Consider the following 17,373-nt stretch of genomic DNA (forward strand, 5'->3'; position numbering starts at 1 on the left):
GTTATCTTATATAACACGAACCGAATTCGCTTATGCACGATTCGCCTTTGTGTTTACAAGAAATGGCAGTCGAACGCGGAATCACCCCAACTGAACGCAACACGATAGGAATGAAAAAGATTCTGAAAATGTATTTATGTTTCTTATATCAGTAAAGGGGAAACATTTCACCATAATAACGTAAAAACCAACACAATTCCAGCTATCGATATAATCGCAAATGCAATTAGATGCAGTTTATAACAGATTCCACTAGCAGAAACGAAACTGGAAATTGTTTTTATTGTTTTATGGTAGTAACCCCCAGAAATGTGCTTTAGTAAAATGTGGGGTGTTAATAACGTATCTCGGCCTTTACGGTGTTGTTTATTCAGTTGCTACATGCGCTCAGCTTTGTTTATGTGTATCAAGCGTGCCTCCTCGTTTTGTAATTGCGCTTTATTCCCTAAAAATTAGTAAAATACTTAAAAGGTGTGAAAAGGAAGCGTCCTGGTGAAGACACTGCATATTCAGAGAGAAAAATAAAAGCAATACTGTATCGATAAACAGAGGCGGACTGGGTCAAAAATTCTTACCCGGGAAAATTTATAGTGGCCTCATACTACGGTTTATGGCCAAAATCCCTCCGGCCCACCAGGATTTCCCGGGTAAGGCTTATGGCCAGTCCGCCTCTGTCGATAGAGAAAAAAAAATATGAAATTGTGAAACGCTTTGAGCGAAATGAAAGACCGTGTGATATTGCACATGCTACAGACCTAAATGAGGCAACGCCGGGAATTACAAAGAATGCGGAGAAAATAAAAACAACTTTCATAGCGGGAACAACTCAAAGTGTAATTAAAATCCATTAGATTAAGACACAAAAATTGGAAGAGATGGAACGGCTGTCATCTGTTTGGATAGAAAATCAAACAAAAAACAAGTTATAGCAATATTTTATTACGTAATAGTCGTAATAAAATACGTATTTTATTCGTAAAAACACTTTTTAGTATTAAAAAAATACTTTATTATAATATAATAAATAATAAAAATATATTATATTTTTATTATATTATAATAAAAATATATTATATTTTTTATTACGTATTTTAATCGTTATAAAATACGTAAGTATTTTATAACGATTAAAATTACCCGATTATTTATTGTGTTTGGTAATGTTTTGGTTCCAAATGTGTGTTCAATCTTGGGTGGTCGGCACCTAACCCCACTTTTCCCATAGGGCCTGTTGTTCATATTGCACGAGGGTTTCTAGGAACACAACTATCGTGCTATACGAGGACAGACTGTATTCTACAAAAAAGCATTCAGGTAAATTCCTCTTATTTTTATATATTATTAAAATAAAATAATGTACAAACTCTTTCCTTCCGTTCTCCTAGTAGTTCTGTTCAACAAGGGCTTAACTGATTGGGTTTTCCCCACCATTTGGAAAACAACACTATTGAAACTGGTTCCTAAACCAGGTTCTCCCTCTATCATAAAGGCTTATCGCCCAATTGCTTTACTATCAAATCGAGGTAAAACTTCAGAACATCTTATTTAAAACAGTCTGAGTTCGTTGAGCAAGGGTTCACACTTAAATCCAACTGATCAAGGTGCCTTAGCATTGTTGATCTAACCAGATTAGAAAGAAGAGGTGTTTGTAGGGAACGGTGGAGGAGGAGAAACATTTGCAAAGGAGAAGTTCCATCCTGAAAAGCAGAAATCGGCGACGGGGAAGAAGCGCATATAAAATTTTCTGTGTGAACAGTATAACGTTTAAAGTTAATAACAATAAAACGTCAGGTTTTTTTTTTTTTTTTAAGGAAATTGGTAAAAACTGTCTAAAGTTTTTCTCTGGCATTATGTATATTTCGCTTAATGTTATTTAAACCGTTAACGTTTCCAGGGTAATTTTTGTACGGAAATGTATTATTCTGCTAGGCTCTTCTGAAATGTCGTTGATGCTTTTCTTTTCGCGAAATACAAACTTTAATTTTTTTTTTTTAAGTTCTGATTTAAAACTGGAAACAACTTTTATTTTAAATTCAAAAAAAGTACAGTTAATGCCTCCTAAGAAGAGGAATTAGCAGATTACATATCGGATTATAGTATCTAGATTTCAATTCATGGAACGAGGAGAAAGGAACCTCCGTACGATAAGTTATCGTTTATCTGAAATCCTCCACTAATGTCACGTCATTCATACAGCATATTTATAGTCCGATTTCGGGAGATGTAAGTGATGGAAAGCGATATCGTAATCGCACCATCATTTGACGTTTCTGTTCGCCACACAAGTCAATAATAATAAAATAAAATAAAAATAATTATGTTAAGGGCACATATCCGGATTGGACATACAGTGGAATCTCGTTAATACAAGGTTCAAAGGATCTAAATTTTCACGTTTTGTAATAACGAGGTCCCCCAAAAGTGTCAAATTTTACTGTTGATTTTTTTTTTTTTTTTTTTTTTTTTTGGGTACATACTGTATATCTAAGAAATAATAATAAATAATATCAAAAATAAATTAATAAAATAAAAACAAAAGCCTTGACTAACAATACAGTAATAGGAATAATATTTTTTAAAGATTTTATTTGTAAGATAAACTAAGAGAAAGGTAATATTAACGGAAATGAAAATAATGTACAGCATATATTTTGATATATACAATATTTTAGTATCACAGTAAAAAGAATTACAATCTTAAAAGTCACGAACTGCATGCTTCGAAGTCATTTTTTTTTTATGGTCTCAAACAAGCACAAACTTAACCCAAGGGGATCTCCAAACAAAATACAGTGGACCCCCACTTAGAGAGAAAGCACAAATTTAATTTTATTACCTTAATAATTAAAAAAGTTAAATGATGTGTGAAAATCGGAAGAATACTTTCCGGTTAGCAAAATAAGACATAGCTTAATTAATACATACTGTAATAGGATTAATACATACAGATTGATATTTCTGTTCACTGACTTTTGTTGTTTTTGTAAAATTTAAAACAGTAAAAATGATAGGCAACACATGATACGCATAAGTGAGATACGCAGGAGGGAATTAAGGTCGGTTGAGGCCCCGGGCGCAGAAGAAAATATTGGGCCCCTTAAAAAAAAGAGAGACAGGGAAAATAAAAATACATGTTAACCATTTTTTTTTAAATAAATAAAAAATATTATGTACTATTAATGTTTTATTTCCAATAAAATTTGAATATAATATATTTAATATAATTAATAATAGCATAATAATAATCACAAAGTTTTGAACTAATATGTTCAACTAATTTGTTGGGGTTTTGCGTGGGCCCTTCAGAAGTCGGGGCCCAGGGCGCGCCCGCCGTTAAATCCGCCTCTGGAGATACGGAGTAATGAGTTTCTGAAAATTTATGTTTTTTATATGATTGAATATTTCATGGAAGGGGAAACATTTCACCATAATAACGTGAAACCCATAGAATTCCAGCTATCGGTACTATAGCAAATGCAAGAAGATCCAGTTTACTACCCATTTATAACTGATTACACTAACAGAAAAGACTAATACATCGGAAAGTGCAAACTGTTTTTATTGTTTTATGGTAGTGACCTCCAGAAATGTGCTTTAGAAAAATACCATGAAGGCAATTAATAACAGATTAGCAAGTCAACAGCGGGATTCACAAAAAGGAATGGAAACGTTTAAAATTACATCTAACATAATAGCAGGGTTTGCCCAACACAAAAGCTCAAAAATACCGTGTTATGCAAGATTTCCCGCAATTCTAAAACCGTGTTATTTAAGTACCGTGTTAAGTGAGGATTGCCGCAATTTATCAATCGTGTTAGAGCGAAACCGTGTTGTAGAAGTGACGTGTTATATGGAGGTTGCCTGTATCAACAAAATTGAAAATATGAACATTAATTAATTGCAAAAAAATGAATGTTAAACATTCATAAATACCTCATTTCAAACCACGCACGTAGCTATACGATACAGTGCACTCCGCTTTATAATATTAATATGTTCCAGAGACACCATCGTATCGTAAAAACGTCGTAATGTGAATCCAATAACATTGTTATTAGTTATTCGTTCCAAGACCTCGAAAGCAACCCCAAGGGGGTCCAAAGTGTTTTCTGGGGGATCGCCGCAGTTATTTTTAATTGCTTTTATTTTCATAGGAAATTACACCACAAAGGTTTTCAACGCTTATTTCAATTAGGCATATGGCTACACTGCAATATTCTACTAGTGGTTGTAACACTGATTTTTGATAAATGAAATGAAGTGACTTAAGGTCCACCGCAGCGGATACTTAAAAAATATTAGAAGCCCGCCGTGTTCATACATATTAAACATTTTATTTTATTTTAAATATTTGATATGGCGGGCCTTGATTCACTCCCTAGAAATAAAATATACAAATGAATTATTATCTTTAGAATAAAATTCTATGTTACATATAGTAAACTGAAAAAATATTCACTATGGTGCAAATTCAATATCAGATTCATTTTTAATCAGTGTCTCGATGTGTGAATAAGACTGTCGAATACAGACCGTCAAATAAAGGAGAGCCGTTCTCTTAACGCAGTTGAAGATCACCCCAATATGTTTTGCTGATGTCACCATATTTGCAATGATGTAATTCAGTAATGTCCGCGATGGGTCGTCTATGTGGACAGGTGTTATGTCTTACGCAAGGCGGCCCCTAAACGTTAGTTCATCTTCACCCCAGGTTGCTGTGATGATATACAAGACTCTGTGCAAGGGCCAGAAATGAGCGTAGTGTTATGTTTGAGCAGTGTGTGTGTGTGTGTGTGTGTGTGTGTTGTTTAGCTGTTTCTGGCCGCTTTGCCCAAGAAGCAGCGATCACCAGGAAGGCTGCTTCTCAGTACCCATCCACGCCACGAGGAGGTGTGCCCAACTAACTATACACGTACTAATCTAAATGTAATATTTACAGCACCAATAGGAATAAACGCAAGTCCTAGTATAATCACGTATAGTGGCGAATACCACAAAGAATCCCGCATCCACTGGAGAAAATGTAAAAGCAATGGATGCCAGCAGTTTCCGTACCCAGGAAGCTCAAATCTGGGTACTAGCAGTTTAAAATCTCGTCTCTAATAAACAGTAGACCAGCAAATCCTGTCCTCCCCTAAGGGACTAGCACAAAAAAAAAAAAAAAACAGTTCCAACTATTAACAAAAACAGTTCCAACGGACTAACTATTACGAAACTTAACAGTTTTTTTTTTTGGGGGGGGGATAATAAATAAATTAAAAATAAAATAAAAATAATAAATTAATTATATAAAATGTTAAAATAATAATTATTAAAGAAAAAAAAGTAGCTTTGTTGAGTACAGAAGTGAGCTCAATAATCCACGTAGTCTGTTAAAAATCTCTGTAGCAAATTCCTGTAGAGTTGAGAAGGCATTTTGATTTGCACTATCTTTCATTTCCAGGAGAGAAATTATGCACTGTACTAGATAATGTTTGTCTTAAATTTTGATAAACTGGGCAGAAGAATAAGACATGACTCCAGTCTTCGGAGGCGCGGCAGAAACAGGTATCTGACATTACTAGATTAAATTGAAGAAGACAAGCGTTCAAAGAACTGTGGACAGTTAGAATGTGTGATGTAAGAAGGCTTGGGTAAAACCAAAACTGATTACTTTTTGAGGTAGTGAATTTAATATCAGGTATAAAACATCATGAGCAGTCTAATGCAAACTGGCGCAAACTTGCTGTCGAGCATGGGTTAGCTACTGCTTGCGCTTTCTAAAATCTAAAGGGCGTCAGTGAGTCGTCATCAGTCCGTACCATTGGAGAAAAAAAACGTAAATATTCAGAAGACTATCTAAAATTTGGGTTTGCCACCTTGATCAGCAAAAGCCACAATTAATTTTGTGCAATGTCGTTCTCAGTGCTGAAATCTATGAAACATCACTTAGAGACAAAGCATTCAGAACATACTAAAAAGGATTTGGAGTTCTTTTGACGCCATGAAACTGGTCTCAGATGTCAGAGACTTGATCCTACAGTAAGTTTTCAGCAACAGTGCAAGCATCATATGAAATCGCATTGGAAATTGCCAAACAAAAAAAAAAAAAAAAAAACTTGCACGATTGGAGAAACAGTCATCAAACCTTGCATGTTGAAGATGGTGAAGTTAATTCTTGGGAAAGTCAGCGATATAAAGATGCAACAAATATCTATATCCAATAACACTATCCAGAGGGGCATTTCAGATATGTCCATAGAAGTGAAAGAGCAGGTTTTGAATGAAATCAAAGTTACTCCATTACTTTCTTTTCAAGTTGATGAATCAACGGACGTAAGTTCATCTTCTCAGTTGCTTATTTTCATGAAATATATTCAATCAGATGACATCAAAGAAGAGGTTCCTGTTTTGTTGTGCACTCGAAACTACTACAAAAGGTGAAGATATTACGGGGGGGGGGGGGGGAAATACCTTTTTTGAAACTGGAGGACTACAGTGAAAAAACTGTCTGTGGGGTTTGTACAGATGGAGCACCACCTATGCTAAGGTCAAAGTCGGGCTTTCAGACAAAAGTGAAAGAACTTGCTTCCCAAGCAAAGGGCATTCACTGCATGATTCACTGGAAAAGTCTTACTGCTCTTGCTAGTAAGACTCTTCCAGTTCCTCTGCAAGAGGTACTTGATTCTCTGATCAGAATTGTGAATTACATCAAACCTGGAGCCCTCAACACCCGTCTGTTAAAAACTCTGTAAAGACATGAATTCCGATCACGAGGTTCTTTTCTACGCTGTTGTATGCTGGTTGTAGAAAGGAAACGTTGTCAATCGTGTCTTTCTTTGAGTTGAAACATGAAATCAAGTTGTTCCTGGAAATGCAAGGTAAACATGACCTTGTGGCTTACTTTAATGATGAAGCTTGGAACAAAAGAGTTGCTTACTTAGCAGACATTTTAGACCAGCTACATTAGGCCTGACGTAGCCCAGTGGTCAGGAGCGAGAGTGCATAGCACGCGTTCCTTGAGTGGATCGGGGTTCAAGCCCGTGACTACTAAATACGATAAATATTTGTATTGACGATTTAACCGAGTGGTCAGGAGCGGGAGTGCAGTGGCACACGCTCTTTCAGTAGACCGGGGTTCAAGCCCCTGACTGCTGAATACGGTCGATCTGCCAACCCGCACTGGACCAGCGTGGCAGATTATGGTCCATTTTCCCTCAGCATGAATTGTTGGGGAGGCTTCCATCCTGCAGTGGGTTGATAATGGCTGCAATTTACTTTTTTTTTTTTTTATTGACGATTTATTGTAAACTCTACTGACTTGGTTGTCGTGCTGGAGTATAAACAGAAAATTTATTTATTTATGCGGGAAACCACAAATGGCACCTGAGTCTAACACTATGCACACTATATCTGCAGGCCCATTGTCAATTGGCTTCAAGGTACATTCCTTAAAATGCATTCCTCTTTCAAATATCTCCAAGTCATTTTCAATCACAAGTGGTCTTTCTTACCCCCATCTAAATTACATAAAGGAAAAGTCAAGAGATACACAGCTATGCTGACCCTTGTGACTAGGACTGATTGGGGGCTCAAGGGCAGGGCTCCCAAACTAACATATTCCAGTCCTTCCAGTAGTATCTTATGACACCCCTGTCTGGTTTCACTGAATGGAAAGAGTCACCTTTGCTAACAAAGGTAACCTAATTTAGTACCTTTTCCTTCTCTGCTCAACCAGGGCATGCAGAACAACCTCTACATTGGCACTGCAAGTAACGTTAACTTGCCGTCAGATCTGTACACTGCCTTCTGCGTCCTCCTACATGGCACCAGGACCACTATGCTCACCAATTTCCTTGGAATCACATTAATCACTGAAGAAAACTTCGTCCGGGGGAAGAAAAGGTTGTGGACTGGAAGTTTCTAAACTCTGACAAGCCCACTGGTCAACAGAATCCAAAGATGATATCACAAGGAAATTCATTCCAGATGTAGCCTTCCTTAATAAATGTATCCCAACCTGGAGACCACCTTTAAGCTCACAGGTTATGGATCAATCAAAACTCAACTTCGACAACTCAGCATCGTTGAAGATGACACTGGTATCTGCATAGACCGAAGCCATCTTATGAGTCACTGTGTCATGTATCTTGACCCCAGGCAACAACTTCTTCTGTAATGCAATTTTTCAGCCTTCTAGCCCTTCCATTATTCGAGACGAAGGAAGCCTTCAATGCCTTCCTACATCACTACACTCTTCAAGTGCAAAGGGTGCTTCCTGACTGCCGTTGCTGCACCTGTTCTCACTGCTCCAGACTAGAACAATACACCGGTCGATCGCCTGGGTGGATTCCTTCCTTCTGATATGGATCTTCTGGATCTAACCCCATTGGGGTAGGATCTCTATTTCTGCTGGTACTTACATTCTAGTGCAGAATTTCGTCAGTGAAATCTCCTGGCTCAGTGGCTTGGCAAAGCCTTATGGGTAGGAGTTTGCACCTGCTGACACCTCTCTGGCATGAGATTTCTATCCCCACACCCTAACCTGCTCTTACTCTTTGTGGGACAGTGTTTCTCTCTGCCGACCTTAAGGCGATCTTTCTCCTCTACCTCTTTGCCTTATTGACTTTCTGCTGTCCCCATGTCATCCTTCTTTTTAGGATGTTCCCCACTAGTGGTTTCTTGGCCTTCTGCTCATCTTTGGAACCTTTTCCCGGTAGTGTCAACTTTGTCTTACACTTTACTCTCCGCCTTTCTTTTCATGGGTCCAAGCTATTTCAGCAGCCATCCATGGCTCCTCGTGCTGTGGATAGATACTGAAATGCCCCCTCTTGGTGATGGAGCCTTCCAGTAACTAAGTGGCCAGATGAACAACACTATTCATAATACCCACATTACTCATACCCTGATCTAGCCTCGGCAGATTTTGCTTCTTCACAGTGAGATTTCTCGTAGTTTTGTGGGGAACTACTGCAGCCACTTGCAAATACACACAACGTCTTCAATCACACAAAAAACTTTAATTGACTGTCCCCACCACCATGTAGCAAAGTGTGTTTGTTTGTTTGTGTGTATCGGGTGGGCGATGAGGGTTGCATGCTCTTATCGCCCAGAAATTCCAAAAAAGGCAAACCAACTACAGAATACAGATACTACTAGACAGCAATTTATAGGTTCAATACACTGACACCTTATTTGCTTTGACGCTTAACATGCATGCGCACACCTGTTGAAAACGGCTGTATTCATATGTAAATAAATAAATAAATAAATAAATAATCTGTTTGTACTCCGGGACGACCAAACGGTTAGAGGAGTTCACAAGATAGACAGAATACTGTAAAAGAAACAGCACCGTATTCAGCAGTCACGGGCTTGGACCCCAGTCACTCAAGGCACGTGTACTTATGCACCCGCACGCCTGACCACTAGGCTACGGCGGCCTTTTTTTTTTTTTTTAAGTCAAAAGGAAAGAATTTTTTCTTTTTCCACGCATCACATTCATCAATTTATTCAGTTGAAACCAAATGCATTGCTTTGGCAGGAAAAATAAAAAATAACCAACTAATAGCCTTTCATGTTTAGGGTCACTGCAAAAAAATAAAATTATCTATATATTTATATAGCGATACAATTTTGCAGATTAATTTAAAGAGCAACTTTAATAAAGCAACCATTTTCAAATGATCACGTGAATACGTTTAAAATATTATAGCAAATATGCCTACTTCAAATGAGCACGAATTATTCAGAAACACGTGTATAAGAAATTGTACAGACTCAGATACGCCATCTCTAACTGTTCAAAATTAAAGAAAATACTAAGCGAAAATTTTTGAGTTTAAAATTTAAATCAAAATGAACACCTAAGCATCTTAATTTATCTATTAAAAAAAAGAAGAAAAAAAATGTTGCTTTCTGTTAACAGTCTTACCTTCAATGTCCAAACACCACATTAGAGGTTTCCTTAAGGTGCTTGGAACTTGATAACCTACATGTGCGCCACCACACTACCACCACTTTATATTTTCATTTAAGTTGTTACTGATGTTTGACAGTGACTCCGAAACGAACTTTAGCAGCCCACATAATCTTTACCTCTCTTCCCATACGACCTTGGTTAGTCAGGTTGTGAAAGTAGGTGGAGATAGTTGTGCCTGCCGCAACAAACTGTCCTATTTGACCAGAAAGAAGTGTCAGCGACGGGAACCAAAGGGTTGACCTTGGTGAGCGTAGCAAAACTGAATTGCAACAGTTTGTCAGGTAAATAATGCAACATGACAACAGAGTACAGCTACTCGCTTTTAAACATAAAAATTTACATCACAAGATAATATTAGTGATGTACAATTAAGGAATAATTTGTTTAAAAACAACATACGCTGATAAAACAAACAAAAAAAAAATACAATCCTTTATTAAATAGTATTGTACACATCGAGATAATACAATACATGTATAATCCTACAACTATATATGGGTATCACGGGTCGGAGACCAGGGGACACAGAGAATTAAAGGGACATCTATTAAAGCAAATAAAATAATTAGGAATATAAACAAATTAGGAGAGGGACAACAAGCCACACAGATATTAAGACAAGTAAATTTGAGTAAAAAGTGTCGACAAGCATATGTAGGCTTAGGCGGCCAGTTAATTATTACGATGTTGCAAGTTTCTTGGAATGCAGTTTCACATTGGATACAGCTAATAGGGTCTAGCAGGAATGTAATATAGTGAGTGCTGGATACACAAACTCTCCTAAAAGAGTTTAAATTCCTCTAATAGTTAAGACCTTGTAAATATTTTGGAGACACGAATAATAAATTCCCTAGAACACATCTCCTGAAAAGTGTTACAAGTACTGATTGTTAGATATCAGGAAAATTATGAGTGGTTATTCGTAAAAAACAAGTTTGCAAAGATCTTATATTTTTTCTGAACAATCAGTATTAAGCGGAGAAGAAAAGTGAAGTTGTTGCAATAAACAGTGGTCGGTTTTTTTTAAGTGTGGGATCAAAGAAGCAGTTCCTTTTTAGCAATGCAACACAGAAAAGTAACTAGAATATGGCATGAATGGCCCGGCCCGGCCACAGACGCCAATTCATCGTAGGCATGGAGATCACAATAACTGATCTATAATTTACTTTTAAAACGTGACAGCGGTTATTATTAAAATCAGTAACTATAAAAACTTGACACTTTTATATAAAAATATCATTTCTATGACCAGATCCTTAGTATTCCAATGCGGGAGATCGATTTTACAACCCCCCCCCCCAGCCCTAAAAAACAATACATATATACAGTATATATTTTTTTATTTATAAAAAAATATTCTCATAAAAATATATATACGTATTTGTTGTCCCAAGTTACAATTATGCGAAAACTGCAGCCAATGAACAATTACAGTAACCTAACCACAAACTTCAAATCACAGATGTGAGATGACTGCCAGCACCATCTCATCTGCGAGACAAAAGATGTCGCGAGGATGCAGAATAAAATAAAAACAATGCAGAATCTTGATTCATGATATAAGTATGGAGGCATGTCCAATCCGGGACTGTCCCGCAATTTGTCTGGTCACTTTAATTTTACGGAATATAATATAATAATAATTTTATATCATATTTATCATTTTAATTACATTTATTGAAAAAAATGGATTTCTGATATTCTAGGAATTCCGGCCATAGGCGTCAAAATTCTTAGTTACGCCTCTGATGAAACGCATAATCATGAACCTCAAAACTGGGCGACTTTTTTTGAGAAGCAGAAAACGTCTGCAAAGGCAAAAAGAAGAATAGAATCCAAATTTTGAAATCTAGTAAAATCTTACTTGCATGTCTTAGTGAGTAGACAAGCTTGGAATTTGACTTGAAGCAAGTGAAAAATGCATATAAAATAAACACACGTCGTAAAATTATGCTTCCTCTACGTAAGGATTTGGAAAATGTTCACAACGTGCTAGATCAATAAAAAACACTCGAAGAGGATTTTTTTTTTTTTTATGACCAGCAATGCGAACTGCAGTCTAGTTATTTTATTTTTTTAAATTCAAAAATCGACTTAAATGTTTAGTATAAAACCGAAATTATGTATATGGACGTGACGTTCAGTTGTTGAGCACATTTTCATTTTCACTGGGGGGAATGCACACGGACCCAATGGGAATAATTAAAAATACATAGTATTTCGTGAATATCAGAGACCAATATCTACGATTACATCATCTATACTTTTATTAAAGAAGAGAAAGCAAACTCCTAAAGAATATTGGCTGAAGCTTCCCCTGACCTTACTAAAAAAAAAAAAAAAAAGTAATTTCGATGCAAATATGAAAATTTTTAAAAAGACGCAGAAAAATTAAATACTTCTCAAAGAATTTTAACTGGATTTACAAAAAAAAAAAAAACCCACAAATGTGGCGAAATGTTACGCCTTGACTTTCATTCCAGTGGGAAGTAACAGAAACAGTAAATGAAGAAACATATATAAAATATAAGAAAAACAAAATTCAAATAAAATATACAAAAAATTAGAAATATAGCCAGAACCGCGTTTTCGTCGTTCCCTCTAAGTAATGTAAAATGTTTCTGAAGTTTGAATTACAACAATTTACAGTACAACCTGGGATGTCTTTAAAGATAACGAGAATTTGCAATCGCCGAGCCGGACATCTATCGTATGGCTGATACTATTACATTTTTTTATAATAGTATCAGCCAATACGTAGGGTGGGATGTGTGCAAGTTCCTACGAACTGTGAGAGCTAGTATGTTCAGTTTGCTCATGCATTACTTACTGACACCGTGTTGTTGTTGATATTGCGCGACACAAGGGGCTACTGAGGCCAAAATGTGTCTGTTCATTGTTTAACATCGTGTTGTACTGTATTATGTACAACACGAATGTCAATAAAGTTTGCTTACTTAAATGATGGAGCAGGTAGAAGAAACGTAAAAACAGAGAATCAAATATTTTATATATATTTTTTCTCCATTGAGAAAAATTCCTATACGTAAATATGTACGTTTATAAGGAACAATATTCAAAAGAATGGACATTTAACAAAAAAAAAAAAAAAAAAAAGGCTAGTTTATGTGTGCAGTGCGTTACATTTCAAGCACGTTAGCAAATAATAATAATATACATGTTTTATAAATTGGGGGGGTATGCACGAGCCAAGAGCATTTCGTTTCTGCGCATCCGCCAAATTGCCCATTCGTTCCCTCAATTACTGTTTGTTTATTTGGTTTTTAGGAGCATTAGCAACTAAGGCCATATTGCTCCGGGATATGCGGTGGTCATTCTCTGACCTTTCCGCATCCTCCGTATTTGGCGGTGACGGGCTCGAACCCCAGACTAATCAAGAAGCGTATGCTACGCACTGCTGTTCCTTCCCACCTGGCTACGGAGGCGCCTCCCTCAATTACTACACGGCAACAAACATAATATCCAGTTCTTCACCTATAACAGGGGTGGCCAACGAGTTGATCGCGGATTTAATTTCGGTCGATCACGACGAATTTTAAATATACAGTCATCCCTCGATTTGTGCAATGTAATTTTTGAGATGGTAGATCGCGGCACATTTTGAAGGAAAAAAGTAGATCACATCACAAATTAAGTAGGCCACTCCTGACCTATAATATACGGTATTTGTATAGCCCCCTATGTAACACGTATGGGAAAAAAAAAAATAATAATTGCCAGATTTCAATTAAATTTGATAACGTTCATCAAATCGTTCTAAAACAGCCAAATATAAACTTTTATGAAAATCCATCTAGAAGTAAAGTTATTACAATCGGCCGTCTACCACACAGACAGGGCTGTTATTTGTTATGTTGTTATTTGGTTTTTAGGAGCATTAGCAACTAAGGCCATATTGCTCCGGTGCGGTGGTCATTCCCTGACCTTTCCGCATACTCCGTATTTGGTGGTGACGGGCTCGAACCCCGGTCTAATCAAGAAGCGTGTGCTACGCACTGGTGCTCCTTCCCACCTGGCTACGGAGGCGCCTCACAGACAGGGTGAAGACGAACAGGCGCTTTACACATACATGCTTAAAGTGCCTAAAAAAAGGTTTTTGATGACGAAGTTGAATACACAAATATACACATTTTTTTAAGAAACAGACACGAAGTCTGTGCTGATATAACAGCTTATTAAAATAAGAAAAATTGAAGAGGCGAAACTATTGGTCCTGGGATTTGTGAACACCTCGTGGTATAGCAGATCTTGCTATAACGCATGGCATACATTCTGTAAATAGATACAGGTTGCATAAAAGTAATACATTGTTATTACTTACCTCATTTTCAAACTTATTTTTATCAATACATATTACACTATCATTTGTAAATAACATGTTAAAACTCAAATGTCATTAAATAAATGCATGCAGGGTCGGCTGTCAACTTTGTTTTCTTTTCTCTTCTAAAATACATGTGTAACTACACACCAGATCATCCAATTTTCTTTTGAACGTGCAGCTTCTTCTGATGTCCGAACCCATAGTGGAAACCATTTTTACCAAAACGTTAAAAACTTCCAGCTTCATTTCAATATTTAATGCTTTCACAGTCTTTCTACACACATTTTGTTTACAGTACAAAATAATAAGAACTGTATATAAATTTTTACGCACAACCAGTGATTGAAATGGCGCTAGTGAAAGAGAAGTTACGACCGCGTAACTTAATTTCGAAATTTAACACGCTTAATGGCGGGCAAAGTGTCAAATAAATATATTCCTAGCTTGAAATGCGCATTATAAGATGAGCTGCAAAAGTGTAAAAGTGTGTTAGCTGTCTGACGGCACCAGGGGTTTCCCCCCTATCCGCGTTGTATACTCTGTGTGCCACAGTGAGTCATTTAAAAGTGTGCATAGGGTGTAATGTCGGTAGTGCTATGTTCTGTTGTTCTTCTGACCATTTAGCCGTTGGGCCCCTAATGGTACCCACCGTTGCCCGCTTCGCCACGAGGAGGCAGGTAAGGCACCCAGTAGAATAGGTACAATTCTTTAAAAAAAAAATAAATAAAATAAATTATGATCAAATAACGCAATACTCAAAAAATAGTGGAGTGAATTAAGCACAAAAGTGAGAAATGATGTGAAACATCAGTACATTATGTCAGTATATTCATCAGTCAGTTTGATGGAGGAAAAATCCGAGTTTCTGGGGGACAAAGTCGTGCAAACTCTTGCCAGAGACCGATTAACTCGCCAAGTTATGAAAACAGTTTGATAAAAGGTCTTCCTATCGAGACGAAATTTAAATCCAGTCCTTTTTGCAAAGGATCTGAAGCTGTAACAATTACCTTTCTCCCCACCCCTCCTCCTTTCAATTTCTTAACACCACGCCAATATGGAAATAATATTTTCTTTGAACACAGTGGACAGAAGAGCAAAACTGAATGGTCGACAAGGTAAACGATTCTACACGCAGTAAATGATTACAAATCGATTTGTTAGGAATTTTTGACCTCTTGTTTATACTCCGACACGAACATCCTGACTACAATCGTTAATAGCATTTAGCAGTCTTGAACCATGGTCCACTCAAAGAGCGTGTACTACTGCACTCCCGCTCCCTCGGCCCTACGTTATGAAACAGAAAATTTTCTGAACAAAAGAAAATCTAGGGAGAACATGAATAATGGTCACGTTCCTCATTAGATTTTATTTTTTTATATAAAACAACTGACTGTACCTCGATTAGGATTTTTGTTTTTCTACATTTAACTGATTGATAATTTTACTTAAACCAAAAATAACGATACATATTTTTGTGCACTATTTTATGAAAGGTATTAGTTGCCATGTGTTCGTGTGTCCTAGAAAATACAGAGCAGTAAAAATTAAGTCACCCTGGTAAAATTTATACAGACAGATCCCGGAAATGTACTCATATTTCTTTTTCAGATTGCATTTTTTACAGTGGGCAAGGAAACCATAAATTTTTCCTGGACCATATTATTATTTAAAAAAAATAATAATAAAAATCTTTTTTCTGAAGATGCCATTGAATCCCCATGCTGTCGTCCTGAACTACCCATGGAAACAACCTATTCAAATCACTGTTTAAAAACTCGCTGCGTAAGGAAAATCTTCCTACAATCCAGTCTATTACTTGCCTATTAGTTCGAACTTATGTTTCCTGGTTCTATGTCACCGAATACTATGAAATACATCTCCCCCCCACATTCTTATAAAGACCTCAAATCATTTTCTTTAAGGCACCTATTTACCAAGCACTGCATTCCACAAAATAAACAACACGTACCACACAACATAATATGCATTTAACATGTTTTGTAATGTAACTGATTAGTAGAGCCATATGGTTTTTATTTCAACGAGTTGAAATATCTGATAATAGCCGCTTGTCCACTATTTTTCTGTCTAAGATGTCTTGGGACGTTTTCTCTCAGTGACAGCGACAGGCCTCGGCTTATGCTCGTCTTAGACTCCTTATCCGAGTCGACCTAAATCATTATCATTTTTAACAGAAAAACTTTACCAAAAGAGGCAAATCCGTTATTTACTACAAAAAAAAAAAAAAAAAAAAACTTTTAAGGCACCACTTTTACATTTATTTCGGATTTTTTCCGCTCATCAGTAGCGGACCGTCCTCTCAATTTTCCTGGACCAACAGGAACGAGTCTATTGAGTCTAAACGAGTAGCCAAGCGGTGTGAGGAAGAATAATACTGTGTCTACCGAAAAACTAGATTAGAAACTAGACAAGTAATCGCGTTCAAAAGTATACAATAAAAGCTGAGAATAACAAAAATTTTTTATTATTTGTAATATTTTGATGAGATCATAATTTGTATGAAGAAAAGAATATTAAAAATTCTGCATTCATTGTGAATAAAAATATGAGATGTACACTACCATCCAAAAAGTGTCCAGACACATGATTTCACACTGACGTCGCATTTATTTCAATAGCATGTCGAACTATAGCTTCTATGACAAACTTCACCATCCTGGGTAGGCTTTACACGGACAACATACAAGAAATACGAAGAATTCAGCTATAGATGTGGGACGTGTTGGTCCCGTGCCCGACGTTCCAGTTCATAAAAGTGTTTCATAGGTTTCAAACCTTTACTATTCAAACTTCTAAAAATGATCACGAAGTGTGCCCTCGCGTGTAGCACAGTTGGCAGAACCGCCGTCCCCACCACACCGGGAGGAAAATGCTTCAGTTCGAGTCCCGTCGATGACGCCAGGAATTTTTATGTGACATTTTTCACAACGTGGCTAAGTTAGTCGGTCTCAGGTGAGGTTAGGTAGTATGGCTTCTCCCCCGGAAACTCGGATTTTTCAGACAAGCAATGTACAGACAGTATATGCGAAACAATATGGCTTTA

At 36.8% G+C, this 17,373-nt stretch overlaps 1 protein-coding gene across 3 annotated transcripts in view; it reads right to left on the reverse strand.

The window, feature by feature from the left end:
* The window catches only part of C3G (C3G guanyl-nucleotide exchange factor), a 410,407-nt gene that overhangs the window by 362,132 nt on the left and 30,902 nt on the right, over positions 1-17,373 (reverse strand). The window contains exon 1 of one of the 3 annotated variants that reach the window (XM_090368668.1): positions 9,914-10,000. The exons of the other annotated variants lie outside the window; for them this stretch is intronic. Within the exon in view, the coding sequence (XP_090224794.1) occupies positions 9,914-9,935 (22 nt within the window). The 5' untranslated portion in view covers positions 9,936-10,000. Of the gene's footprint in view, positions 1-9,913; positions 10,001-17,373 lie in introns of those variants that run through there. 3 annotated transcript variants of the gene reach the window in all.

Source organism: Mastigoproctus giganteus, chromosome 2 (genome assembly GCF_048544385.1).
Source record: "Mastigoproctus giganteus isolate SK-2022 chromosome 2, ASM4854438v1, whole genome shotgun sequence".
In the NCBI taxonomy this organism is placed as follows: domain Eukaryota; kingdom Metazoa; phylum Arthropoda; class Arachnida; order Uropygi; family Thelyphonidae; genus Mastigoproctus; species Mastigoproctus giganteus.